This window comes from Anser anser, assembly GCF_964211835.1.
Source record: "Anser anser genome assembly, chromosome: 9".
NCBI lineage: Eukaryota > Metazoa > Chordata > Aves > Anseriformes > Anatidae > Anser > Anser anser.
In genome coordinates, this window is record NC_139729.1 from 6616812 (window position 1) to 6643697 (window position 26886).

The 26886-nt window shown below is 38.2% G+C and overlaps 1 protein-coding gene across 13 annotated transcripts in view; it reads left to right on the forward strand.

The window, feature by feature from the left end:
- DOCK10 (dedicator of cytokinesis 10) overlaps positions 1 to 26886 on the forward strand; it is a 152052-nt gene that overhangs the window by 81701 nt on the left and 43465 nt on the right. For all 13 annotated transcript variants that reach the window (XM_083848558.1, XM_083848557.1, XM_083848550.1 and 10 more), the window contains exons 9-24: positions 1310 to 1395; positions 2750 to 2833; positions 3628 to 3783; positions 5346 to 5567; positions 6265 to 6387; positions 7088 to 7170; positions 12550 to 12672; positions 13937 to 14016; positions 17449 to 17636; positions 18254 to 18319; positions 19008 to 19100; positions 21058 to 21181; positions 21332 to 21453; positions 22114 to 22200; positions 22749 to 22841; positions 24848 to 24966. In XM_083848558.1, coding sequence (XP_083704684.1) covers positions 1310 to 1395; positions 2750 to 2833; positions 3628 to 3783; positions 5346 to 5567; positions 6265 to 6387; positions 7088 to 7170; positions 12550 to 12672; positions 13937 to 14016; positions 17449 to 17636; positions 18254 to 18319; positions 19008 to 19100; positions 21058 to 21181; positions 21332 to 21453; positions 22114 to 22200; positions 22749 to 22841; positions 24848 to 24966 — 1849 coding nt within the window. The remainder of the gene's footprint in view (positions 1 to 1309; positions 1396 to 2749; positions 2834 to 3627; positions 3784 to 5345; positions 5568 to 6264; positions 6388 to 7087; positions 7171 to 12549; positions 12673 to 13936; positions 14017 to 17448; positions 17637 to 18253; positions 18320 to 19007; positions 19101 to 21057; positions 21182 to 21331; positions 21454 to 22113; positions 22201 to 22748; positions 22842 to 24847; positions 24967 to 26886) is intronic.

Genomic DNA, 26886 nt, shown 5'->3' on the forward strand with positions numbered 1-26886 from the left:
TGGGAGTCTGAAAGTTTTAAAGAGTTTTCTGCCCGGGAGAAGTTCTTTTTCCAGCATTTTGTTTTCTTTAAACATCTGGAGCTAATAATAATTAAAAACAAAAAAATCCCAGCCGTGGTATATTGCTCTTTCCTTGGAAGCTTATTGACTTTTCATTTCTTGCTTTTGTGAGTTTGCATATGAATACCCTTTCACTGTGGAACAAAGAATTAGATGCTCAGTTATACTGTACTCTTTATGAGGCAGTAACTCATCCTTTCACGTAATAAATCCATGTTCGGTTTGGATGAACCCCAACTAAAATTCTAAGACTGAAAGCACTTGAAACCTTAACACAGATTTGAACTGCTCGTACTCTGAACTGAATCTAAGCTTTGAACCCACATGCATCTGAATCTTGGGGAAGTTCAGAGCTAATTGAAGTCTTTACCCTGATGCTTATAATAAATTCTAATTTTGGAGGGACAGGATACTCTTCATATAGCCAAAGATGTTCTTATGATTTGGAAGCACAAGAGACTTGCACGTCAGAATCAGAGAATTACTTTTAAAAATCCCACCCATAAGGGATATTAATGAAACAGAAAGAAAAATGTGCATAAGAGGTCAAAGACATAAGGCTAACAGAAAACAGAAGTCTTTACTGGTAAAAGCCCTGATAACAAGCAACAGGAATGTGCTATGGAGTTAACTTGTCAAAAGGCATGATGCTTTCTTGGCAGAAGAGTCCTAAATGGCTGTAATGACTTACTTCACATTGGGCTGAATTACCTACTGAAAGCAGAGTGGTCCCCAGTGAGAGAGTGCAAGAGCCAAATAAAAGGTTTGCTGTGTAGTGTTCTTCTCTGGATACATAGATTTTCAGCTTGTAGAGTCCAGACTACATCACTTCCCTTCCCAAAGAGTGGGTCCTATCTGCCTCACTGACTACGCTGAAAACTCTGTTCACCATGTGTCCAAAATCTTTGGGCTGGCATAAATTCTCTGTGTTGCATCAGGAGGGACTGGGAGAGCAAAGGAAGGTGTTTCTATTGTGGGCACAAATATTTGTCATGGATGGATGTGCCAGACACTTCACTAAGTAGAGTCAGGCATCTTGCTTAAATACCCACTAAGTTATAGCAAACACCACTGGGGGATGAGGTTCAAAACAGAGGTTACTTTAGTATCTCTTTCATTTGATAGCCTGATGATACTAAAGGGAAGAAAAAGCACTAGTAGGTTGGGGATAGATTTTTAAAACCCAGTGGAAAGAGCAAGTGTAATAAAAAAATTTGCTTTTTTTCTTCCCCCACCCCCCTTTTTCAAGACCCTGCAGAAGCCTTGGTGAATGATGATTGCTCTCAAGAAGAGACCGACTCTTCAGAGAACACGCTGCACCCAGACTTTGCAAAAGTAATGGATATTATGTTTTTCTTTACAAGTGGAGTGGAAAGTGCTACCTAGGTCAAAATGCTTACTAATAGATGATCAATAATATTTCGAAAGGTTTAAAAATACCATACGACCCATTTTGAGTGTTAGAGCCATGATAAATGGTGGGAATAATTTTCTTTCTGAAAAGTTGGTGGCTTTGTATAAATGAAGAAAGCTCCACTGGGTGTAAGAAAAAAGATACTCACTAGAGGGGTTTGATTTATACCGGTGAAGTCAGTAAGGGTCTTATCCCTGCAGTTATATGTGAAATATTTACTTTTTTAACCTGTATTTCAGCAGACTTTGGCCATCAGACATCCAAGATTTCCTGTGTGACTTGCAGTACTTCAAGGAAATGAGCTGTCAACTGCTCATAACCTTCACTAATTTCATTGAAAGATACATGTAGTATCAGGGGAGATATTTTGTCCTCCAGAATTCATAAACTACTTCATGTGGATGAGATAATTGTAGAAGGTGCTAAGAAATTTCATGATGAAAAGCTAGGTTGGAAATACGTCACTGCTTTTCTTAAAGGAACACGTGATCTGTTTGTAATCTGTTGGGCAGCTACCCGCTGTAGCAGTAGCGACAGTATACTGTCTATATACACAGCAAAATCCTCTCTGAGGATGTAAATCCCAGAGATATGAACCAAAAACTGTGTATGCAAATGAGAACAGAATTTGGTCTACACTTCACTTTAGGTTGTATTCATATTTATGAAGTGGTCACACAATTAAAACAGCAACAACATCAAAGATAAAACGTAATTGAGTTCATGTGTACAGACAGCAGTGGTATCTGATCTTGTCTGTAGATAGATGTTTTCTTTACTGGAAATGGTTTAGTTAATGCAGGTACATCAAACTGATAACTGCTAGATCTGACCACTGGTGTCCCTCAAGGCTAAAATAGATGTTCTGCAAGTTGTACTATGCTTATATTGCTCTTTATATGGTTAATTCCTGTTCTTCCCCCTTGCTCCATATGCCTGGCTGCAGCAGTGATCTGTGATCCCTAGTCCATGGCAGGTACATCTTGTGTACATCTTGAGCCACTATTCTGACATCTTTCACAATGGATTCTGTGGTAACATATATGAACTTCGTAATTGCTCCTATTTTGGGTTCGTTCAAAGTATATTGTGGACTGGAAATCCTGCTTCACAAGCATATAACCTTCAAAGAATGTTTGAAGGTGCTTTGGGATATCTACTGCAGAAATGAGGAGTGTTATTACGAGTGAAACATGAATCATTCATTTAGAGATTTAACAACTCTATGGATTTCTGTTCTTGTGCAGAAAATTAATTTATTATCTGTCACAACAGTACATCACAGAAACAGAAGAAACAGTGAAAGCCTCTCGAAATACGGAGCGACTAAATCTTTTCTCCTTGGATCCTGATATAGCAGTGAGTGAAAAGATTTTTTTCAAGTTCTTAAAAGTTTTTAAATACAGGTGCTGATTTAACTGGGTTAGTGAAGCCACCAAAGTGGTTGGGAATTCAGCAAGCAGCTGAGTATGCCTGAGACTTCCACCCTGTGCTGATCTCACTTGTATACGCAGGAGTCTTAGATGTAAGAGAAAAGTAGAGTGGAAGCGACATTTGTTTTCAGCTTCAAAATGAGTGGGGAAAAAAGTGCTGTCTCTGCTCTGCAGAGGTTTATGTACAGACTCTGCCCATATCTGCACACAAATGGTTGCAGTTGGAAGGGACTTTTGGAGGTCATCTTGTCCAATCTAGCTGAAATTTGAATCATTAAAACAGAGTGAAAATATTACAAGAACAGAACCTTTTCTTGTATGGGGAATGTTGTAAGAACAGTGCTTTCGTTGTTATTTATTGCGCTGAATTTGACTATGAAATGTGAATGGTTGCAAAAAGCAGTGGGAGGTACAATTGGAGGTATAAAAGTCTATGTACATGAAAAGTTCATCTGTAAATGTAGGAAGCGCAGATTGCTTTTCCTTTCTTATCCTCAGCTTGCTTATCATTCAGCATTAGAATTCATAATTCAAGGAATGTTACTGCTTGCACTGAATGTACATTTGCTGGTGATTTAATTGGAAATTTTATTTTAGTTGAAAATTCTTCCAAATCTTTGGTCAAATCAACTGTAGCGATAGTAAACACCTCAAAAAATTTACGTAGTTTGGGATTATCATGCTTTTTCCATATATAACTAATCACCCAACTTATTTCAGTTGTTGAATCCTCAGAAAAAGGAGTTTCCAGGGACCAACTCAGCAATCAAGCCATTTGAAGAAAAACCTGCAAAGAGGATCCTGATAACTTGCAAGTCCCTCAGTTTGAATCTCCAGGCCTGTGTTACTGAAAATGAAAATGATCCTTCAACCAATGTAAGCTTTGTTTGTTTTTTCCTCCTCCTCACCCTCACCCTCACCACCACTCCAGAGAAGGCTTCCTGTGCACATATTACTTCTGGTAATAGGATGTAAAAGGAAAACTAACATGCTCACATTACTGTATTCACTCCTCCTGCTCTGCCCATCTCTTTGAAATGAGTGGTGAAGCTGAGGGAACCTTACAGTAAACATTTTGAAGCTGATTTAGATTGCAGACTTTTAGCTACAGTTGAATGTGGAATTAAAAATGTTAAGACCCTTGACGATCCTTAACAATTGCTATAAGAACAAGTTTAAGCTGCCAGTACTGTAAGGAGGCAACTGAATATCAGTTGCTGGTTGATTGTGCATTTTTTTGTTGTTGTTGCTCTTCAGAGAGACTGGGGACCAGTCAGATGAAATTACTGATGAGAAGGCAAAACAGAAAGGACTGGATGCTTCATCTGGTAAAAAAGGACCAGCAAAAAAGAGAACAAAACAGATTTTTTTTCTTATTTTTACTTTAAGAAAAAAGGGCAGGGAAAAGCAAGTTGTAGCTGTCAATCCATAGCTAGTTCCATTAGTTAGTTCTCCCTTAAAGCAGAAAAGTTCTGAGAAATTAGTGTCCTGGCAACTCAACTTTCGTGCATTACATATGAGGCTTTGATTATTGTTTTTATTTTTTTTACTTATTTTCATTTGCAGATGACCTCTACAGTGAGTGCATATTCAGCATGATGTAATCAATACTTTTTTGGCAGACTGGAATAGCTGTTTAAATGAAGTCATGATAACTGTACTAAGGGCATGCAATAATTCGTTACAGAGTCTGCAAAAGCATAGAATATTGTACCTGCTGATGCGTTGTTCATTATCTCCAGAATTTTAAGATTCTGATTTCCAGACAGCTCAGAAATTGTCATCATGAGTTGGTCGCTCTTATCCTGACTGATGTGTTTCATCAGAACTGTGAAGGCTCTGTAGAGGTTATTTGCAGTCATAGGATTTAATTCCTTGTTACTATGGGATAGAACAAGTGGGTACTGTCAGAGCTATTTGAATGCTCTCGGATTCCTAGCAAAATGGAACATGTGTTTCCCACTGAATAATACACCCACGCGTTTGTGTTTCTACCAGTAAACATTTTTCATCTCCTTACATTTGTCATCATTTTTGTGTCACATTTCTTATGATCCCTGGAAAGCCCACCTCACTATCCCTTCATTTATAATGATTGCGAATCTACATTAAAATAATTCTTTGAAGTTTCTCTGGGTTCCCTTTCTTACTATAGTTGTTATCTGTGACAGATACATTCGTGTTCTTTTTCTGCAAGTTTCTGTGTTAGCTGCCATTCGTTCTGGCTCGGTGTCAACACACTACCTCTAAAAGCCCTTGGAAGTTGGAAAAATTGTTGCCAAAGGTAGGGGACAGGGGTTTCAATTAATCTCATAATTGGTAAACAATCTTTGTTTGCTTTCTTTTTTTTCTAGCTGCGTGGGCCTCATAAAAGATGGAGTTTAGCCTCTCACTCTCAGTTAGTACTATGTTTTATTTCTGGTGTTGTTTTTTTCCAGGTAGAGCCTTTCTTTGTGAGTGTGGCACTGTATGACGTCAGGGATGGCAGGAAGATCTCTGCTGATTTTCATGTGGATTTGAACCATACTCTTGTTAGACAGATGATTTCAGGTTCTTCATTTTCATTAGAAAATGGCACTGTTGAAAATATAGATTCAAATGAGATGGAAGAACCAAAAGTCAAAGGGTTCCCAGAAGAATGGCTGAAGTATCCAAAACAGGTATTCCATGTCTGACTTGCATGACTTAGTGACTCGCATCATAGTTCAGTAGTAGTATTCATTTTCATCAGAGAATTTCTCTACTAGGGGTGGTTTATTTTTTCAATTTTTTTTTTGTGTGTGTGTGTATCAGTGGTGCTTGTATAACTACACAATATTTACAATCAAAACTCAAAAAAAATTAGTGTCTGTCATTTTGAGAAACCACCCATGTTTCCCGCATTCTTTGGGTTCTGACATCTCCTAAACCAGCCAAACAAAATTGTAACTTAGTCTTATCTATCCTCTGTATTAATATCAAAGTACTCCCACATTCTTGCTGTTACTGTAAACCTCATCCCCCCATTCCCTTTACATTACATTTTTTCTTCCCAGTCATTCCCCTGAGGTGTGGCTGATTTAGACCAGTGTTTAAGCATTGTACCAGAGGAACAGTTAGGTTAGGTGATGCTAACGTGGTCGTATGTTTCTTGACTAGAGGATCTTTGCAAGATGCTTTGTGTGCACAAGCTTACTGCAGTACTAACATGAAAATTTTAGTTTCCATCTGGCTGTCTTGGGAGTGTAAAGATACATCCTCTGTAATTTTTTTTCTGAATTTGTTTTGATGGCATTTCCATCAGCAAAGAGCACTGGTAGTATTTAATTTCTCCAGTATCCCTATGTACCTTTTAACTGCTCTCTTTTTTATTCATAGGCTCTTTTCTCCATAAGTAATCCTCACTCTGAGATTGTATTAGTAGCAAAAATAGAGAAGGTGCTCACAGGAAACATTGCCAGCAGTGCTGAACCGTACATTAAGAATCCTGATTCTTTTAAGGTAATGTTACAGGAACATGAGTTCCTTCTTTGTCAGCCTATTGGAAGCTGAAGACATTGCAAATTCTGCTTGTAAATCTCACCAGTTTGTGGTTGCTGAACAGGGCACGTTCACATGAGGCCCACCCCTAAGAAAGTAAATGTCCAAACTTCATTAACTTTGGTAAGATAAAATCCTTACGTGCAGTAACCAATACAGTATGACAGATGTTCTCACCCAGTTACACAGAATGAAAAAAATACCATTTTGACTGCAGCATATAAATCAATTCATGGTGCATTCCTTTGTAAATTATGTCCCAGCAAAGTGAAATTCTGTTTCAGTAACCTTTTAGAAATTATAAGCTAGTGCTTTTTGTATACTTGCATAACTGGGGTAGGCACCTAGAAACACCTACTGTGTTTCTCTGAGAACAGGCAGTGCATTTGCATTGGGTATATTGCAGCAAACTGGAATAAAAATTGTAATTAATACAGTTCCAACTGAAGGGATGCTGATGGGGTTTAATTTGTTAGCAGTTCTGTGATGCTTTTCCTGTCCATCCCAGAACTTTCTGTCATGGACAGTATCAAGCTAAATTATTTTAGGGGCAATACAGCCTCTTCAGCAGAGTGGTACTTGGACATACTCTGTGCTGCATTGTAGATATTACTAGGTGAAATAGTTAATATTTTCCTCTTTTTTTTTTTTTTTTTTTTAGTGTGCACAGAAAGTGTTAAAATCAAATAAACAGTTCTGCAGCAAGCTGGGGAAATACCGCATGCCATTTGCTTGGTCAGTGAGGTATGTATTAATTCTTCTTATAATCTGTAGAAATATCTTTTAGCTTATTCCACTTTTGGATGTTTTTCCTTTTTTTCTTTTCCACTTTTTCTGCCTCAAGCTAAGCACAGCTTTCTGTGTGGTGCAGGACCCCAGAAGATCCTGCAGCTTTATTATTCCATTGCCCTATTTTTCACACAGATGAATGTTGGTTACTTTCTCATTAAATGTGACTGTGGTGGAATCTTTTCTATAGGTAAGTAGTAAAGTTGCCAGAGAGTAGCAGAGGTGATTGACGGAATATCAACTTATCATGAGCTGCACTGGTGATTTGGTGCTAAAAATTGCCAAAAAAGATTTCAAAATCAGAGTTTTCACAATAATTTCCTACAGAGATAATTACTGTCTGAGACAAAGACGTAATGACCACCTAAAATACAGATGTGCAAGTCAGAAGCTCTGTTCTAGTAATGATGCTTGTTGTATTTCAGAAAAATCTAACCAAGAATCTGGAGGTTAATGGTGCCCCCAAAGCAGCACCTTGATGGTGGTAATGAGAATGCTTTTTTAGGCCCTCTTGCATTTTTAGTGGCTACTAGGTGATAGAGACCTGTTACTTTCTTGTCTGGAAGGTCAGTTGGGTTTTATTGCTGGTCACTGCAGTGGCAGTATTTGATTTTCGTTCTACCTCTGTTCTCCTGGATAATTTGTTTCCTTTCCCATGGGTCACTGTATGGTTTGTTCAATGCCACTTGCTGGTCTCATCCTCAGTTTTTTTTCACATGCTTCTTGGTCACCTTCTACCAAGTCAACTCCCCTAACCATATATGGCTTTCTTCCTTTCATTATCCATTTAGATTTGCATGTATTTTTTTTTCTCTTTCCTCCTCTCTGTCTTTTCCTTTTCAGTCTTCTGTCATTGCCTCAGCTTGCTGCAACCCTGTGGTAACAGATCTCTGTCAGAGCCTCTCTGCGTGTCCCTGTGACAGCTCTCTCTTCTTTCTGTCATGCACAGAGTATGTTATGTCCCCTACAAAAAGGAAAGCTATCCATTGCCAAGTGAAAGCATTCCCCTTCTTCTGTCGTGTCTGTTCTGACAGTGGCAGGCCTGGTGGAGGGCTGCCTGAAACTGTAGGAGGGAAGAAGGAAAAGAGCGTTGGTGAAAATGTCATGCTGCGGCATTGCCCGTGCCCGTTAGGGAGAGCTGTGTTCTTCTGGTGTGGAAGTACAGAGCTCCAGAAGTGCTTGGTCTGCCCCTAAACGTGTAGGTGAAAGCTTATGTTTTTAGAACATGATGTCTAGATGGCAAAGGAGAAAGCACGCACCAAGGTATGGCTGTTTGAAGAGTCATTTATTTTTATTGACATAAATTTTTGTCAATATCCAGTAGGAACAGGAAAAGTACGTGCATGCTCAGGAGAAAGGCAGATAATGTGTTTTGATCTGTCATAGCAAACTCAGGGATGTTCATTAATATTTACTGGTTCTGTGTAGCCAAAGGACCGTTCAAAATGATATTGATGGGTGTCTCTTGGTTTGACAGGGCTACTTTTAGCATGTAATGGATGGTGTGACAGCAAGGGGTGCAGGCTGGGCACCAGACTGACTTGAGGCTTTTTTATTAACTCTGTCCTGGCTGACTGTTGGTGGTGGCTGTACCATTAGTGATATGTCCTCTAACTCAGTCATTATTTGTGTGTGTGCATGCCTCAATACAGTGGGTATTGGATACCTGGGAGCCTGAGTATTCCTCAGCCTTCCACTGTTAGTCTGTTATCTTCCTCAGAAAATAAGACTGAAAAGACCTTTACATCATATGATTGTCTAACCAATATTTCTGGCTGTGATTTCCCAAATATAAATGGGAATACATGCTTGTGGTGCTAGCAAATGCACAACAATTCAACGTTTCGCAGACTTACTGTGTGTGCATTAGGCAGGTGGCGTGCATGTGAGCAGAGGATGTACCTGGGATCTGAGGACATCCCTCAGCTCCAGCAGGCAGTATTTCTGGATGGCATCCTAACTCAGTGCTTCACCACCCTTGACATTAAAAAGCTTTCCTTCCCTCTGTAGGATTGACCACAGAAAATATACTCAGGTGTACTTATCAGCTCTTAAACCTTTTCATAATTAATCGTATCATGGTGGTGAGATAAAATAATTTAAAAATCACTGTCCACCAAGTGTGTGAATTTGCTGGTATCAGTGGAGTTGCACAAGGAACTTATTTAGTTCATTGGGTCAAATTCAGCCATCGTTTATATCTGTTTATGTATTAACATTACTCAGGACTCTCTTTGGTAAAATCAAAGTATAATTTGGCCCTATAAAATCTATTTCTATTTTCATAGCTTGAAAATAGAAATTTCCACAGGATGCTATCATACTACAGGGAAAAACTGGTTTGGCTATGATAAATAGCAAAACTGTGGGTTTGGAAATGTGTTTTCCAGTTAGTTCATTCTGGCATTAGCCACACTCCTGTTTTGCTGTGGAAATTTTCCTCTTTAAAGCAATAGCAGATGGTCACAATGTGATTTTTACGTATACATTTAGCGAGCCAAAATCTGGCAGTTGAGTATTGTGCATGTGACTGACAATCTTAATTATCTTTTGTGGCATTCAGTTTGTTAGCATCGTTCAGAAGGATGACTCAGGGTTCCTCCCTGATTTCTTGCTGGTGCTGGTGTGCTCTGGTGTCTGTATGCTCTCAGGTATAATTACATTATATGTCAGAATTACAGGGTGTCAAATTCATCTTGCCTTCTCATATTCCTGCCAGAACTGCCAAAGTTTGCAAATATGTGCCTGATCTACATACTGTAGACGTTGGGAAACTTCACTCACAGAGATTAGTTTTTACATTCTGCTTTTCCTTCAAACCTTCCCCACCCTCATAAACGTGTTTTAGAGCCTAGTGTTTGGATCCCTCAATGGTGTACGCAGCTGCTGGTTAGGTTCTCAGCTGGTGCAGGATAGCATCACTGAAGTTAGTGAGGCTGTGCTCATTTACAGTAGCTACAAACCTCACACTGCTTCCCTAACCCTGAGGGTGAGCAATTTTTCCACAGATTGTTAGCTACTATTAAAAATATGTTTCGGTGTTAAATGATGAGTACTGTGTAGGTTTTCTGCATTTAAAGAGTTGTTGTAATTGTGGACTATTGGCTAACAATATCAGAACAGTAGAATCATAGAAACATTTAAAATACTGAATAAGTATCTTGTTTTCTTTAATGAAGTCCATCAATTACTTTTCCCCCGAATTAATATATTTCAAATTTCTTCAGGATTTTAGTTCTGTGAATTTTTTCTTATGGAAATCCACCTAATAAATAAATAGCAGGCAGTAAGGAATCATTAATACATTAGATAAGTATTGGACTTCTGGATTGGTGAAGTGTTTTATTACATTTCCTTTGGTTTTACTTGTCAGTTGTCACCCTACGATGCCTTCGGTGTGTGCACTGTGAGAAGGAGCTCTCTTGCTCCATCAGTGCCCAGCAACCTAAAAGGATCTAGTGAAACATGGCAGTGCAGTTACTTAACTGCAGGTGTAAAACATAGAATACTTGTTGCTCTGGCAATTCTTCAGCTTTAGTGAGGCCAGGAGCATGGAGATACTGTATAGTTTTGCTAGCAGAAAGCAAACTCTTCCCTGAACGCACAAAGCATACCTGTTTGTAAGAGTTAGCTTCTTTTTAGTGGATGTTTAAATGGCACCTGTAGAAGCAAGAGCTCTTGGAGTAAGCTACTTCCAGCACAGACTCGGTTCTTTTGGCACTGTGAACTTCCCCAACCCTGTTTTGGTAAGTGCCTCCATACCCCCACGTGCTGAGCAGTGGTTAGCCTGGACTGGATTTAGTTGATGGGATCCTGCAGAGGCTGGGTTTGCTCAGCAATCCCCATGCAGAGCCCAGTGGCATGGCCAAAACCGCTTACTGAATGGTTTAGCCCACTCTGTTTGGAGAGGAAGGAAGCAATGCTGAGCCCAAAAAGTATAATAATGTCACCAACGCTGTAATAATTATTAAGTCTTTTTTCTTTTTTCCAACAGCAGTTTAATACGATTTGTGAAATAAGTGGTGGCTGCCAGAAAATGGGTCCATTTTCTCCCTAATAACTTAAGATTTTTGTCAGTGCATGTTGGTGCGGACCTTATTCCCTGTAACTCTTGGAGGCAAAAGTCTGATAGAAGAGGGATGATTATTCTCTAGTTACACAGAAATGAAATAATAGTGTTTCTCTCAGTTAATTAATTTAGGACACGGTGCATTTATACTCATCCTTGGGATCCTCTTCCAAAAGTTCACTCCATTATTTTGCGTCTGGCAACAATTTGTGCTGGCATCAATTCCTCTTCTCATTGGCAGTGGAACAGAGAAGTAAATTAAAGAAGAAAGATTGGCCAAATGATTCATAGAACTGCACTTAGCATCAAGAACATTTTACTTTTGTTAAGCAATGTTTTTGCATACAACAGTTGAATCCAAGGTTCATTAATTTGGATAGCTGTTACATTATCCAGTCCAGCCAGTGTGCATGTGACCCTTGGGACTATCCACAGGGCACTGGAATGTCTTAATTAAATCCTGCAAGTGTCAATGAGCAGGGATGGAAATATCTGAGCACGTTTTTCTGTGCACACAACAGCTGATACTTATTGTTCCCAGATATAAACGGATATCCTTTTTTTCCATCTCATTTGGCACTTTGTAGCTGGTTCACCAAAAACGTAGCTGATGCTCCACGAACTAGTTTTGTGAAGGAAAGTTAAGCTGCAGTGAGTTGGTATCGTGCTTCTGGAGGACACAGAACAGAGTTAATGCATAGGAAAACTCATTAGAGGTCTCTACACTGTTTCTGCAAAAGCATATGCTTCTTTACATGATGAGATCTAATGGTTGGGATTTGATGTCTTGCTAAAATTTCTATTATATAAAATTATCAGTAGGGGGTGGAGTAGAGAATGGGTTCTAGATAGGTTCTGTATACTTGAGCTTTGTCAGCTGAGAGCTACAGAAAAAAAGGAGGAGAATGGGATGGGTGGGTGCTGAACTTGATGATGATCTGTTCTAGCATTAAAATGCTGAAACTCTGAGCTGTCAACAGTTGTGCTACACCTAAGATGAATGGGGATTTTTTGCATAATGTAAGATTAAACGAAGTCTTAAGTCTTTGCAGGACTGGGGCTGTGCTTACAGATAAGCTGACACTCTCTGTGCATCTACGAATACACAGCTCAGAAGAGCTTTCTTGTGTGAAGCTCTGCAGGCAGCCCTGGAATTTGTGGGAGAGTTCATGTCATATCATTATGAAAACATTACATGACAATTTCAAATGTTCAAATGTATATGGGTGAGTGTTTATAAACATACTATTTTTCTTTCTTTATAGACCAGTGTTCAGAGATAATCAGGGAAATGTTGACAGAGACTCACGATTCTCACCTTTATTCAGGCAAGAAAGTAATAAGATTTCCATGGAAGATTTGATTAAGCTAATAGCAGAATACAGAAGGTAAGGAACAGATTTTAATTTGGTTTGAGAAGGTATAAAAGCCTTAAAAAGCTGCACAGAATAATTTTCACAGCTCTTTTCATCATTTAGCACAGTGTGCCAAAGTAGCCATATTAAATTAGTGTTTTTCACATTAGTCCAACATCTGCCAAAGACTGCTTTAGGTTAGAAATTCCAGGAAAACTGGAAAGTCATTTGGCATGTTAATAAATTTTATTGTAACCTAAAGATAGTGGTTCCTTAAATTAGCTTCTATCAGGGGAAATGCAGGTAAAGTAGCCAACAAGAGAACACTCTCTTTAAAAAAAAAAAAAATGGGAAATGAAAAAGCATTCTTGAATGGTTTCTCTAACCCTTGCTTTTGTTTGTTTGAGTCTCCATGACAAACTACAGAGTGAACACTGGAAGGAAAAAACTTCTCCAAATGCTTGACAGTGTGTAAATTAGTGAATAGCTGTTTGGCTGAATGTTCTTTCATACAGGTGTAAATCAGATTAACTCTAGAGCAGAGACTTTGTTTTTACCAGATGAGTGACATGAGAATTAAACCTTGAATTTCTTCCTGTGCCTTCTATGCCAAATGCACCTAGAAATAAATTAATGTAATTATTTTTTTCCGATTCCATTTATATGAAATCAAATCATTAAAAGATTGAACAAGTATTACAGGGATTGGATCAGTCCCTGAATCTCTTCTATTACTGTTACTAGTCATTAAACCTCATGGACATTCTTGATACTGGAATAAGAGCTGCTACTGCTGGCTTTGTCTGTCTGACACATCTAGATAAAAGCAATTTAGTATCACAGGTCTGGTATGTCTCCAGTTGCTTGGGCACAAGGAGCGTGTCTTGTTCCCTTTTCAGCATGACACTTGCAGAAGCCATGATGCTGTGAGTTCCTTTTGTCTCAGTGGTCACACAATTCCTTTTAAAGAACATTTGTTTCAGACTGTAGAAAGAAAAAGTGGGTAAGTTAATTCTTGTAAGGTTCATCATTACTTCATCAGTTTCTTCCTCTTCTATAAGTGTGGCATTGCCTCAAAGAGAAGGCATGAGAAAGAATAAGGCCAAGAAAGAAAAGACGTTTCTTCCCTGATGTTGCATTTGTTTTGAGTCTAACTGCTAATAGTTGTATGTTAAAGTTTTTAATAAGGATTTATGTCTTAAGTCAGGGTTTGGTTTTAATTTCAGCTTAATTTCTATTTCGGGTCTTATCTCCCCTCTTCTAATTTTCTAAAATGTTTTCATTTCTGTCATTGCAGAGCAGAGAAGATTAGCAAAATACAGACCATACCTGGCAGTTTGGAGATCGCAGTTGATTGTGTTCCTTTGGAACATCCAAGTATGATTCCACTATATAATTAATCATTATTATTAAATAAGAAATTGTCATAGGTTTTCTAATAGCCTGTTGTAATGAGACAGTTCTGGTAGAATTGTCCATCGTTGTGTAGAAAAATGTATACATTTGTTTGGGAAGGGAACATTCCTGATCTCTTTTTTTTTCATTTAATTGCACCATTCTTTTCCTCCTGCAACTGCCCAAACATACAATACAGAGCTCAACATGTTGTCTCCACATGTGATGAAAGTGCAGGGACCACTTTTTGGTCTCTAAGGGATTAGGCCAAAGACCTGCCTGGGCTTCTGTAGCCAGAGGTTAAGATCCTGGCAGTGTTGATGTGCATTGTGATGCACATATCTTCTGAGAATCAGCACGTGATTATCAGCATGTTTCAGGAATGCAGAGCAGATGGAGGGCTTCACTCAGAGGCAATTCTGGCATGAATACAACAAACACTAGTGTGGGTACTCCTAATCGAATCCTTTTTTAATTTTTTGTTTCAACAGCTACAATTCTGTGACCTACAACTGCAAAAAGCTCAGGACTATCTGAGTTAATTAAGTTTAAAAGTCACTTTTATTCTCATGTCAATACGTTTGTAGGCCCTCTTGTTTAGCTCAGGAACAAGCAGAGCAACTGCTCAGTATCAAAATGGAGATGATTCCTCAGGGATGTAGATAAAATATGTTCTGTGCAGTTATATTAGTTTATGTTAAAATATGTGATCATCACATATTTTATACCATCTTCATGTGGTATTAGATTTAAATAATAGTTTCACTAATATTTCAAAAGATATTTTTATTTTTGGAATTTAAAGAAATTGATAGAGTAGGCAAAATGGTCCAAAACAGCTTGATCCTTGTATTGTTACATGACTCGGTGCACTGTGGCCAAGTGAAGGTCTGGTTTTAGAAGGTATATGCTGCTAAGGTGCCCAGTACGTGTGGAAAGTCAGTGAAAATTCCCTCACTCTGAGCAGTAGCAGCTTACAGATTTCTTTGGCACCACAAGATTTTGTCTTACTCTGAGTCAGGCTGCAAAATAATTTTAAAACTGTAAGAGAAGAGTTACATGCTGTAGGATTTATTAAAACCTCTGTGAAAACTCTTCTTGATTTCAGTCAGCTCTGAAGGAAGCCCCTGTAACAGCAGTAAGCAGTTCTGTTGTAACACCCCCTTCCCCCTGAAAACAAAGTCTTGCTTAACTAGTGCTAAAATCTTTTTTTGCCAAGAAGAGTTAAGGAAAAGGAAGTTGGCTGCAGATCTTGTTGAGAAGTTGCTATATGATTGTGTCTCTGGGGACCGACACTGCTCTGCTTCACGTTACCATCAATTTGCATTAGACAACTGCAGTAGATCTTTGCTTTTATAAGACTTCATTTGCTATAGCTACAAAGAGCTGTAGACGGGGATATACCAGGAGATGTTGTCTGACAGTGTTTAAGCTGATAGACAACTATTAACTTTGCTGCTGCACGAGAGGGGAAAAAAATGTGTAGCTCTAGCAAAGGGAAAGAGAGAAAACAGCTTTCTGAAGCTTTCACCTATGCTGCCTGGTCTCTGCTTGTTGTCTAAACTCTGGAGCTGGCACCAGGGCAGCAGCTACGGCCCCTGCTTTGCCCCCCACCTAAACCACACATTAAAACCCAGAGGTGGGAGGCTCCAGTCGTGTGCAGGGCAATCATGGAGAGGTGCAGATGGCCTTGCAGCCAAGAGCCAATGTGGCTGGAAGCAAACTGGGCTGTTGCTTCTGCGTAAGTGTCTGTGAAATGTGAGGCACAGACAGAGACCTGACCTTCACAACGGACTCCGTAAGGCTTGCTTTTTTCCAGGCAGTTTCTTGCTGTTGTTGCTGTCTCTTCTGAAAAGAGCAGTGATAGCCTGTAGAGTGCATCTGAGCTGCTGGTATTGAAAAGCTTCCTGCTTGCTATATCATCCCTTTTTGTGTTCGGTTCAACACTATTTCCCCGTGAATTTTCCATGGGCTGCGAGAAGCGCCGTGTGTTGAGCACGCAGCAAGATTTCTGCAGACAGGCCTTAGATGTGCATGCTAATCCTTGTGTCAGCCCCAGGATTTCTCTAATGAGAGTCAAGGTTAATGATGTTCAAAACCAGACACAGAAGGAATGCTTATAAATCTAATTTGAGGGGCAGTTGGCTAAAAATGAAGACATAACACATCCTTTTCAGATATGTTGCCTGAGCCTTGCCCAGACAGTAGTTAGCTGTTTAGCCTTTGATCTTAGCTTTGTGTAGGCCAAGGCCAGTGAGCAGTCCCCAGCTACTGGGAAACTTCATAGCAGAAGAGCAAACACTCAGAGGTTCACAGGTGACCCTAAGTGGCCCCACTGACCAACAGAGGAGTTTGTGAGATCACTTGCTGTGCCCTGTTGCTGGAGCTAGGGAGAACATTCCTAAGGGTTCTTTACAGCCATCAGTGGTCCCTGTCAGTTCTGGCTGACAAGTGCAAGTGATTTAATTTAGCAGTTCCCTTTCACTGCTGCTAATTTTGTTTGGGAAAAACAAAAGTTTTCATGGATCTTTCCAGTTGAATTCAGGAGCTGTGTCTGTTGGCTGGGTGTACCAGTGAATTGGGCAGGTGCGTGTTTCAGTGGGCAGTGGGCTGGGAAGAATGTTTTCCATGTCTGTTTGAAACAAAACAAACCAGCCTGCTCCAGCTAGGACACAGACACTTCTCCCCTTGCCTGTCTGAGCTGCCGAAGACCTGTGCAATCCTGAAACCAGCAATTTCTTCTTGTGTTAGTTTTGAAGGAAGTAAAATTGAGAATATCACATATGAGAAATAACCATCTTCTTTCAACTTCCTCCCAACAAATTGGTTGTTTTTTTTCCAGTGTGTTACTGTAGGGTTCAAGGAAAGAATTTTGATGAAATGTCTCACTAATTTAATGGTCCAGACATATGGAGAATCTGTGATCTTTGCCTGTGACTGCTGTCTGGGTGATAATGTTTATTTTCACCTTCTGTTTCTTGATCTGGTTTCAGTCATCCCAACTGAACCATGTATTCAATCTAGTTCTGCAATACTTGTTTCTTCATTTGGTTTACTATGTCATTAGATGATAGAAAAGATTAAATGAGATATTGGGCAGTAAAATCAATTAGAAACAACATCACACATTCATAACTAACTTTGTTGAAACTGAGAGTGCCAGTGGTGCTGTTATGCTGTCAAGCATCTTCAAATACTGTGTATGTCAAAAGTTTTTAGTGTTGTACTGTTTAATTTCAGTGTGATAAACCATTTGAGGATTGTAATTCCAGATTTATGTGAACGCAACTTAGAGCAGGATTTGATCTGTTCCATCTCAATGTGTTGTATTCTTAGTAGTAAGACTAAGTATGTGACAAGTTTGTGTGTAAAGAAACTGAATAAGTGATGTTTTTCTTTTCTGTTCTTTTGAAGACTGTGTAACTTCATCTTTTATTCCAATCAAGCCGTTTAATGACATAAAGGAACATCAACCTACAGTGGAAGTTGAGGAGTTTGTACAGGAATCAACAAAATATTCTCGGCCTTACAGAGTATACAAGAACCAAATATACATATATCCAAAACACCTCAAGTATGACAGCCAAAAATACTTCAGCAAGGTACAGTATATGATGACCAATTCAGGCCAACATTGAATAGTTATGTATTACATGAGCTGTCTCATTGGAATGAAAGAGAGGAAAAGGGCAATGCAAATCACTTTTTTCATAGTTTTTGCAGTCATAAAACATTGGTACAATTTTAATGAAATAATGTGTGGATTAATTTCAAGTTTTATCAGTGAATCATAGAATGGCTCGGGTGGGAAGGGACCTTAAAGATCATCTAGGTCCTACCCCCAGATCAAAGAGAGAACATGGGAATAGCTTTTTCACAATCTTGATGCAGATGCAATGATTCTGGAAAAAAATGTTTTGCTTAAATGAAATTTGAGTACTGATTGCATGTTTATGCTGAGTGAAGATTAATTAAAGACAAAATGCAGGTAAGTGATGGTCACCCTATAATCCACTTCTACACCGTTGGTTTGAGGCCTGGCTAGTGTTTAGCCACTTCTTGATTGAAATATTAATTCTAGTGATAGCACAGTGGCAAGAAAGTGTTCCAAATTTACGTTTATTTTAGATTTTGAAAAGAGTAAGCTACTCGTATTTGGCCTGCATTTTTATGGCTATCCTAGTTCTCATCTGAGCTTTAATATATTCCTATTTTTCAGGCACGGAATATAACAGTGTGCATTGAATTTAAAAGCTCTGATGAAGAAGGAGCGAAGCCACTGAAGGTGAGCCATGAGAACAGTGTTTCTGACATTACTTATAAAACCCAGGAAAGGAGACTACACTAACCTATAACAATTAAACTTACCATTTTTACAGTGCAACTTAATTGGTCTAAAATTCACCATTTACCCCAGATTTCTCACTGAGCTTAGGATGCTTCATAAAAAAGAACGAGGCAGAAAATTAGAACTTTAAACGTAACTCTTAACTGCTACTGACCATGGACTATCACGTATTATTGTTATGTAGTTTCCCCACCAATAAAGCTGTCATCACTCAATATTCAAGGGCCTTTGTACTAGGCTGTGCCAGCAAGGGGATTGTTAACAGTTGTAGCTTTTGCAACACTGAGAAATCAGTAAGGGCCTTACATTGTATATTGAATTGGTTAAAGATGAAATAGCTTTTGTAAAACTTTTTGCAGAAAACTATGAAATCAGTAACAGCAAGAAAGAAGCCTAAGGAATGCATTGTTTAGTAAATTCAGGGTAATTTTCCTGGATCAATGGACTTTTCCTGGAAGTGTGTATAAAAAAATAATTTGAAAGCACTTAAAATATTTCTTTGAATATTTAAGTAATTATCAATCTTTCATGATATTGTTTTCAATGCACATGCATATTAGATATACCAGGACTAGTATCATCAGCAAAATTTGACAATGTAATTAAAGTATGTTACTTTTATCAGTGCATTTATGGGAAGCCAGGTGGACCATTATTTACAACGGCAGCCTACACCGCTGTGCTACATCATTCCCAGAATCCTGATTTCTATGATGAGGTCAGTCTGCTTTTTTACTCATTAAATGTCTGCCAATATCACGTGTTTGCCAATGAGACAGAAAAATGTGTAAAGAATGCTTGTTACGCATTCTTGTATACCTGGATGGAATTATGTTACGTAGATCTACCTGCATTCTCACTTTTTTTTTTTTTTATCAACTCAGTGAGTCTTTCCTCTTATAAGATGTTCTGAGTACAGTTAAGATGTTGTAGAATTAATTAGAAATATTGTAGCTCTCGAAAATGCACGTCTGGATGACCTTAAGGACCTAGATGTATCTCTGAATTTAGTGGAAACAGTAAACACCATGATGAAGGGTGGAAGCAAGTGTCAGAACAAACCCGTCTCGCAAATACAAGATTTGTATTGGGACATTTTTGTTGATTCAGTGATCTGAACAGAATATACAGTGACATGCAGAGGCTGCAGCAAGTAGCTTAGCTCATGCTTTGGAGGTTGCAGCTCTAGAATAGAGTTCGTACATTGGCCTTTGCCAAATGCTAGATGAACATCTTTCGACCATGCATTTTTACATTTCACCAACGCCAACTGCGATTTCCTAGGCTTTCTGCAGGTGAACTCAACTTCACCCTTTCACTGACCTGTGTGTTTGATGGTGTGCTAATGCCATGTGTCTTTTCTAGATTTTCTACTATGGCTTCTGGGTAGTGATAATGCTGGCAAACAAAACTAGTAGTTAGCCAGCATTTTCCAAACCACTTGATCTTGGAAAAACTTCCAAAAATGAAAATTTTCTTTGATAAAATATCAAGAGAAAAAACCAGCAGATAAAAGTGCAACTTATGTACAAAACATTAATTTAAGATTCATGTTTAGGAGCTGAGGTGGAACTTTTAAAGCATTATGTTTTCATAACATCATAGAATCATTTAGGTTGGAAAAAAAAACTTAAGATCATCAAGTCCAACCATCAAAATTGATTTCATAAGTGTTGAGCCACTTTCCTCCTACTCCTTTGAAGGTAGAATTTGGGGTTTTAACACATCTGCAAATGTGCTTCATGTGATGCTAATGAGCCATCTGCTGTGGGCAAATTACTTTCGGCTTAAATGAAGACCTGAATTCAGATCTTAATAGATTATTTGGCTGGAAGAGGCATGCACCTGTCCTAAGTGTTCCTAGTATTAGTCAGGAAAACAGCAAGTGCAGTTTTGAAAATAATGTAGAACGTTATCCAAAAAGTTCTCTTAATCTCCATGTCTGTATGTCCATTTCATATCTATATTTATGGTATTAGATTCTTACCCATAAGCTGATTTAACACTGGAAGCGTTTACTAACAATTTCTAAACCTTACTTTAAGCATAGGATCAGCATGGATAAGCATTATCACAGTTCAGAAGGGCAAAGTGTCTTTTTCATTAGTTCCTATGGTAACGTGTTTTGATTACTTTGTATATTTATTCCAATAGGTTAATAATACCTCAGCCCATATCTATAGGGATTTGTGGATGACATGATATGAGATTTAAGACTGACCAGAAATCCTAAATAAAGTTGATTTTCATGTCAGCTATGAAATGATCCTGAATAAAATAGCAGAGATTTTGTTTTAGTTTTGACTTTGTCCTGAAAATAAGAAAACAGTGATGGCTATTTATGTCTGCTAGTCATCACTTGTAAGCAGGGTCTACGACTTTTTAATTCTGTGCTTTTTCATCATCTGCTTTTTCATCATAAATGCAAATATTCATTCACAAGAAAGAGAGAAAAGAAGCTGGTAAAGTAAAAATGAGAGAGAATCATCTTCAGCAACTTCCTTAAGAGAACATCTATTACCAAGGTAGCAACAGCACCACACAAACATTTGCCAGTAAAGTCAGGCTGTACTTAGACCTCTATGTAGAGAGAGATGTCACTCATTTAGACCATCTCTGATGCCTGGTTTAATCGATATTTAAACTAAAGTGAGGTGTAACATTTTACATTTCAGGTGAAAATTGAACTTCCCACTCAACTCCATAAGAAACACCACATTCTGTTTTCATTTTATCATGTCACCTGTGACATAAATGCAAAAGCTAATGCCAAAAAGAAAGAGGCTCTGGAAACACCAGGTACCTGTAGCAGAATTATTTTTAATAATAAATATAAATAATGTACATTCGAATAAGGATTTCAGAATTTCTGGCTGGATTTTATTGTCGTCCTTTGAACTTGAGGAACTTGTTTTCCAAAGTGCCATATTGATTTGTTCTTGTGCACAGTGGGATACGCGTGGCTTCCTTTGTTGAAAGATGCCCAGCTAGCTTCCCAGGAACACAACGTGCCAGTAGCAAGCAGTCTGCCTCCCAATTACTTAAGCCTTCAAGAACCTACAAGTGGCAAGGTATTGATTCATACTTTTATATTGTTCAAACGGCACAGAGCACTTATTTGTGTTTTACATGGGATCAGATTTGCATTTTTACTTATCTGAAAGTGTAAATGATAACAGGGCATCTATTTTAGAAAGTTCATGTTAATAATATCAAGTATATAAATGAATATCTGTAACACTGGGCTGTAAGCCATATGATATTGACTCAGGAGTATATATGGAAAAAGTGCATTTTATAACTGTGTCTTCTACAGTATGATACCTAACGTCTCCAAAACTTTAGAGAGCAATCAGTAAGAACTCTTCAGAAACTCAGGCCATAAGACGTTCGTTATCCAGCTGACATGACCCACAATCATGACTCATTCTCCAGCATTGTTGTATGATACCACTTTTTTCCACTGATCCCGTCCTGTTTTGGGTTATTTGTGCCTCCATGTGTTTTTTTTAACATTGTCAAGAGAATAGGGTAGGGCAGTGACCTGGTCCCTTAAATGATAACTTTCATGGTCTCATGCTGAAAAGTTGGTTTGTATAGCACTAGTTCTCTATTTGTGAAAACACAATAGCCAGCACAGTTCACACACAAACCCTGTGCAAAGCTACGCAGTGTCAAGAGGTGCAGACTTGAATAAGTAGGAAAAAATATATTTTGTTTTGTTTTTATAGCAGATCGGCTGTGATGTAAAATGGGTAGATAGTGGGAAGCCACTTTTCAAAGTGTCTACTTTTGTTGTATCGACAGTAAATACTCAGGTAAGCTGAATTTCCTCTTAGCAGTTACCTGCTTACAAGCAAAAAGTGTCAAAGAAAGTCTGAAAGATGCTTTCTCTCAAATCTTGTACGAATGTGTTTCTCTAACATAGAGGTTACTTAAATATAGAATGGCAAAATTTAAATGATGGAATACACATTTTAAGGAAAAATATAAATTACTTAATATTATGCCAAAATAAAAATTATGGAATGTCAGTTTAAACAGCAAGAAAATAGAATGTGAGCACTGGGGGAAAAAGTATCTGGCCATTGAAATCGTTAGGTTGTGAAGAAAAGACTAATTGCTTGCAATACAGGAAAAAAAGTTTGGTCAAAGAACCTAGAAATATTTGGGTATATATTAGGCTACATACAATGGCCAATGGACTGGGCTAGGTAAACTGATCTGTCTTTCCATGTCTTATGTCTAAGGTGATAGCTACCAAGTGTGTTCTTTCGTATCACAGGAGATTGTTATAAAGAATTTATGGAGTTGAATTCCAAGCCTTTCTATAATATGTTAATATGAACATTTGTTTATCATTTAGGATCCATACCTGAATAACTTTTTCCATCAGTGCCAAGAAAGGGAAAAGGATTTCTCTCAGCCTCCTACCCCAAACTTTATCAATTCTTGTAAGGTAAAGTAATCTGCAGCACAGAGTTGTGCTATAAAATTGTAATTAGGGCTTTCTCTCAACTGATCCATCACTGCACAATTCTAAGAGTGGCATAGACTTGCCAGGAGACAATGGGTCCATGACAACTCCAGTTAGACTTCCTTGGTGTGACAGATGTAATACTGGTCACAGAGATGTTTCCGATCCCCTCTCTCATTTAGAGCATGGCTTCATCTGCCTCAATTCCACTCTGGATAATCCAGCCTATGTCAAGCCTCAGTTCCCATTAAAGAGCGGTGAAATGCTGCGCTGTTTCTCAAGGACTGTCCAAAAAATGAGCTGTGGCCTGTTGAGCTGCAGTATTCCTGCTAGTCCTCTGTTGCCCTAGACGTACAATGTGATTACCTCCTACTTGCCTCCAGATTTTCACTCAAAAATAACTGGTTGCTCTTCAAAGGGGCTGTTTTTGGTACTTTGCATGTACAAATTAAGGGTACTAGTTGCCTGTCAAGTTCTGAAAACAGTAAGAGCATACCCTTTCTGCAAAGTTTAAATGAATAAGCAAGAATAGCAGTAAATGCATCTGTATTCAGTAGCGGTCAAAAACTGAGAAGGCAGGGGCAAAGCAAGCAGCATAGAAGAGCAGCAGGTAAATGAAGGGCCATGGCACCTTACTCATGAATGGCAAAATTCAGAGTTAGCACTTTGCAGTCTGCTTATTGAACTTTAAGAGGAGGAGAAGCAAGAAGACTGTAGGGTGACCGTGACTTTAATTATGTCACAGTATTAGCTCTGAAACATAGTACATGACTTGTATTTATTATTTTTCCTTGTGGCAGTGTGTGAAATCTAATAGCTGTTTGGGGATTTAGATGTTACCATCATGTATGTGCTTTTCCCCTTTCCTTTGTCACTATGTTTTCCTGTTTCCACATACCTTCAGCAGATTTTATGAAGATGCTTGTGAATTTTGCTTCAATAAGCAAATGATAAATTCCAATAAATTATGGCCCCAGTTCTCTGGGCAAGGCCTTAAAGGTGACTACTAATTTGGTTGATGGGTGCAGGTAGACTTGATGGGGTATTTAACACTGTCAGTTAGTGCTGGTTGATTTAACAAGATGATTAAGGAATGTTTTCAGAAATCAAAGCATCAGGGCTATTTATAGGGGATACATCTACTGAATGAAAGCCTTAATTGTGAATTTTTGGGAAGCTCTTGAGCATATTGGACAAAGTTTGGGAATCCATAAAAGCTTCAGAATTTTCTAGGCAGTAAGTTAGTTATCTAAATAACCAGCTTTGCACTGTTTGTTATTTACTGTTTGTAGTTTACCTTTTAAAGAGATTTTGCTGATTTTATTAGAAAATAATGTTGTATGTGATAAAGAATCAACTTTGCAATATAACCAAGAAATAATTTTCCCCAGGGCATTTTGCTTTTATTTATAAATCATGAATAACTTCGAAGAAATTTAGAAATTATTTGGAAATGTCTGAAATGTAAAACTGGGAGTAACTCAAAGGATTTTTTTTTAATTAAGAGCTCAGTATCTTCCCTGATCAGAGAAGATAATACGATGTCTCTCTAGTCAGGTTAGGGTGTTAATACTGCTTTTATCAGTGTGCTTTTGACAATTGTTTTAGCTACAATTTCATTTTATCAGATCTCAGTATAGAAAGAATGAGTTTTCCTAAAAATATTAGGAAATGCATGTCTTAAAAATAGTTCTTTTAGTGCTGTGGTTTTGGTTTCAATCTTTTTGTTTGCTTGTTTTGTTTGTTTTTCATCAGGATAAAACAAAATACTCAAATTTGGAGATGCAGACAATGACTACAGTTGCATGGATGATTATATTTAAAACAAACTTTGTGGGGAACTAGTCCTCCACTTAGTTGTCCTGTTTTCCTACCACTATTCTGCCAGTGGCTGTACTGCATTTTACCTGCTGAAACAGGAAAGCAAATAATTAGCTTTCACTGCTCATATTGGAAATTGGAAATTTTCTTTCTTATGTCCATTACAGAATTTGCTGAGGATAGAGAAGATCCATGTAATTATGAACTTTCTTCCCATAGTCCTGAATCAACTGTTCTGGGTTTTGGTGCAAAACAGTGATGATGAAGTTACAACAGCTGTGACCAGGTATCTGAACAGTTTCTATATGAAGAAAATAATTCTGTAGATGTTCACCCAATAATAGCTGCTCTCATAAAAGCTGTCTGTGGCATTTAGACTTCAGTAGGTGAGAATGCCTGCTTCCCCCTTAACACAGGGCTCTACAATAGGTTGTGGAAGAGCATGATATCATATGGTTGGCTCTAATACCAACCAGGAGATCATTGCCCGTGTTGGATGTGTCTTTGTACCCTGAGGCAACAATAGGTAAAGGTCTTGTCCTTGAGGAGTTAATTGCTTCCTAAAAAAGCTGAATATCCATTTTAATTTATGTTTAACTCTGAATATGTGGAATTCAGCATAGAAAGAGCTTGGCATCTTGCATTAGCCAGTGCAGAGTCAAACATTCAGTTCATGCTTTTCTGGGGCATTTTCTAATTAGAGTGTATCGGCAATATCTGAAAAGCAGTGGAGGCATTTTCTAGTGAGCAGGCAAACAGCTGGAATGATTTTCTGGGTCTTTCACCCCTCACATAATGAAATTGTTTTTATTGATGCTGTTAATCAGTGCAGCAGAAAAAAAAAATGCTGGAGAGATTATAATTGTTCTCTGCAGGAGGGCAGAAAGTTGTACTGTATTTTCTTTTGGCCATAGTGTTGTTTCAGTTGTACTTCTGCCAGTAGCTAAACATTGGGACTACAACTAGTTGGAAAAAATGACAACTCTCAGCCCTCAGCAACTCTGTTAGACTCGTCTGCTGTCTGTATATTTTCTTGCTTTTCAGATTGTTCTCCATAGTTAATTCCTGAAGAAAGATTAACTAGGAAAGCAGAAAGGAATGAGGAAGCTGATTTCCTCATGTTAGCCTTGGAAAACTAGAATGTCAATATCCTTTGTCAAAGGATCATGGCACCTTGGAGGATGAATTCCAGTTTGACAACACCTAAGTAGTAGGAAACATTCCTTGTAAATGTGTGATTTCATGACTACATAAAGTTTTCAGAGGAAGAGAGAGAGAGAGTCAGACCTTTGTTCAGACCCCTTTATGGCCAACAAAATAACTAATGTTAAGGCCAGTGAGGGAGATTGAAGAATGCTGTCCCAGGGTAGAACTGAAGTATCAATTAACTGACTGGAAAATAAACGCATCAGAAGAAGTAGATGTTTAAAACTTAGACTTAATGATTAGATGGCAAAACTGAAGGATGCTAATTTTTTTCATGCATCAGATTTTGAATATACACCCTCAAAGGGGTGGGGGGGATCTCTGTTTTTCTTGTATGTGCAATGGCTTTTGTGCTAGTACTGTTGATGTTAATGGGAATATGCTCATCTGCTGTGCGTGTCATTCATTGACGTGTCCTATATATATACACACATTGTATTTTGTTCTGAATAGCTTGGAGCAGCTTGTGTTGAACATATTAAAAACAACAACAGAATGAAAAGCTAGAATTGCTTACGTGTTGGGGAGAAAGCATTATCCCTTTTATACTCTCTCATGATTACTTACTTGTCCAAGGGCCCGACATGGCATCATTTCTATCTTGTCTTTGCTAGGACTTATTTCAGTTTCAAATCAGAGTAAGGGCTGGCTGAAGGATCAGAATGGGCACAACTAATTTTGTCATAGCATTTGTGTATTGCTATAAGTTTTACTTCTAATAATAATAACAAGAAATGAAATATATGAAGTATATAAACTTGAAGGAATTACAAACTTTTGAATCCAATAGTAAGAATTTGCAGAAAACTCTCAAATCAACAAACTACTAGAACTACTTGTATGTGGATCATAGTCTGGCGTATACCTGTTGGTGTATCTATGCATTAATAATCCATTTTAGTTATGCCATTATTATGAGTGCCCTTGAACTTGAGATACAGTTCACAGTTTTTGATATTTGAGAATCATGAACTGTTTCCTCCCCATTCTTTCAACATAA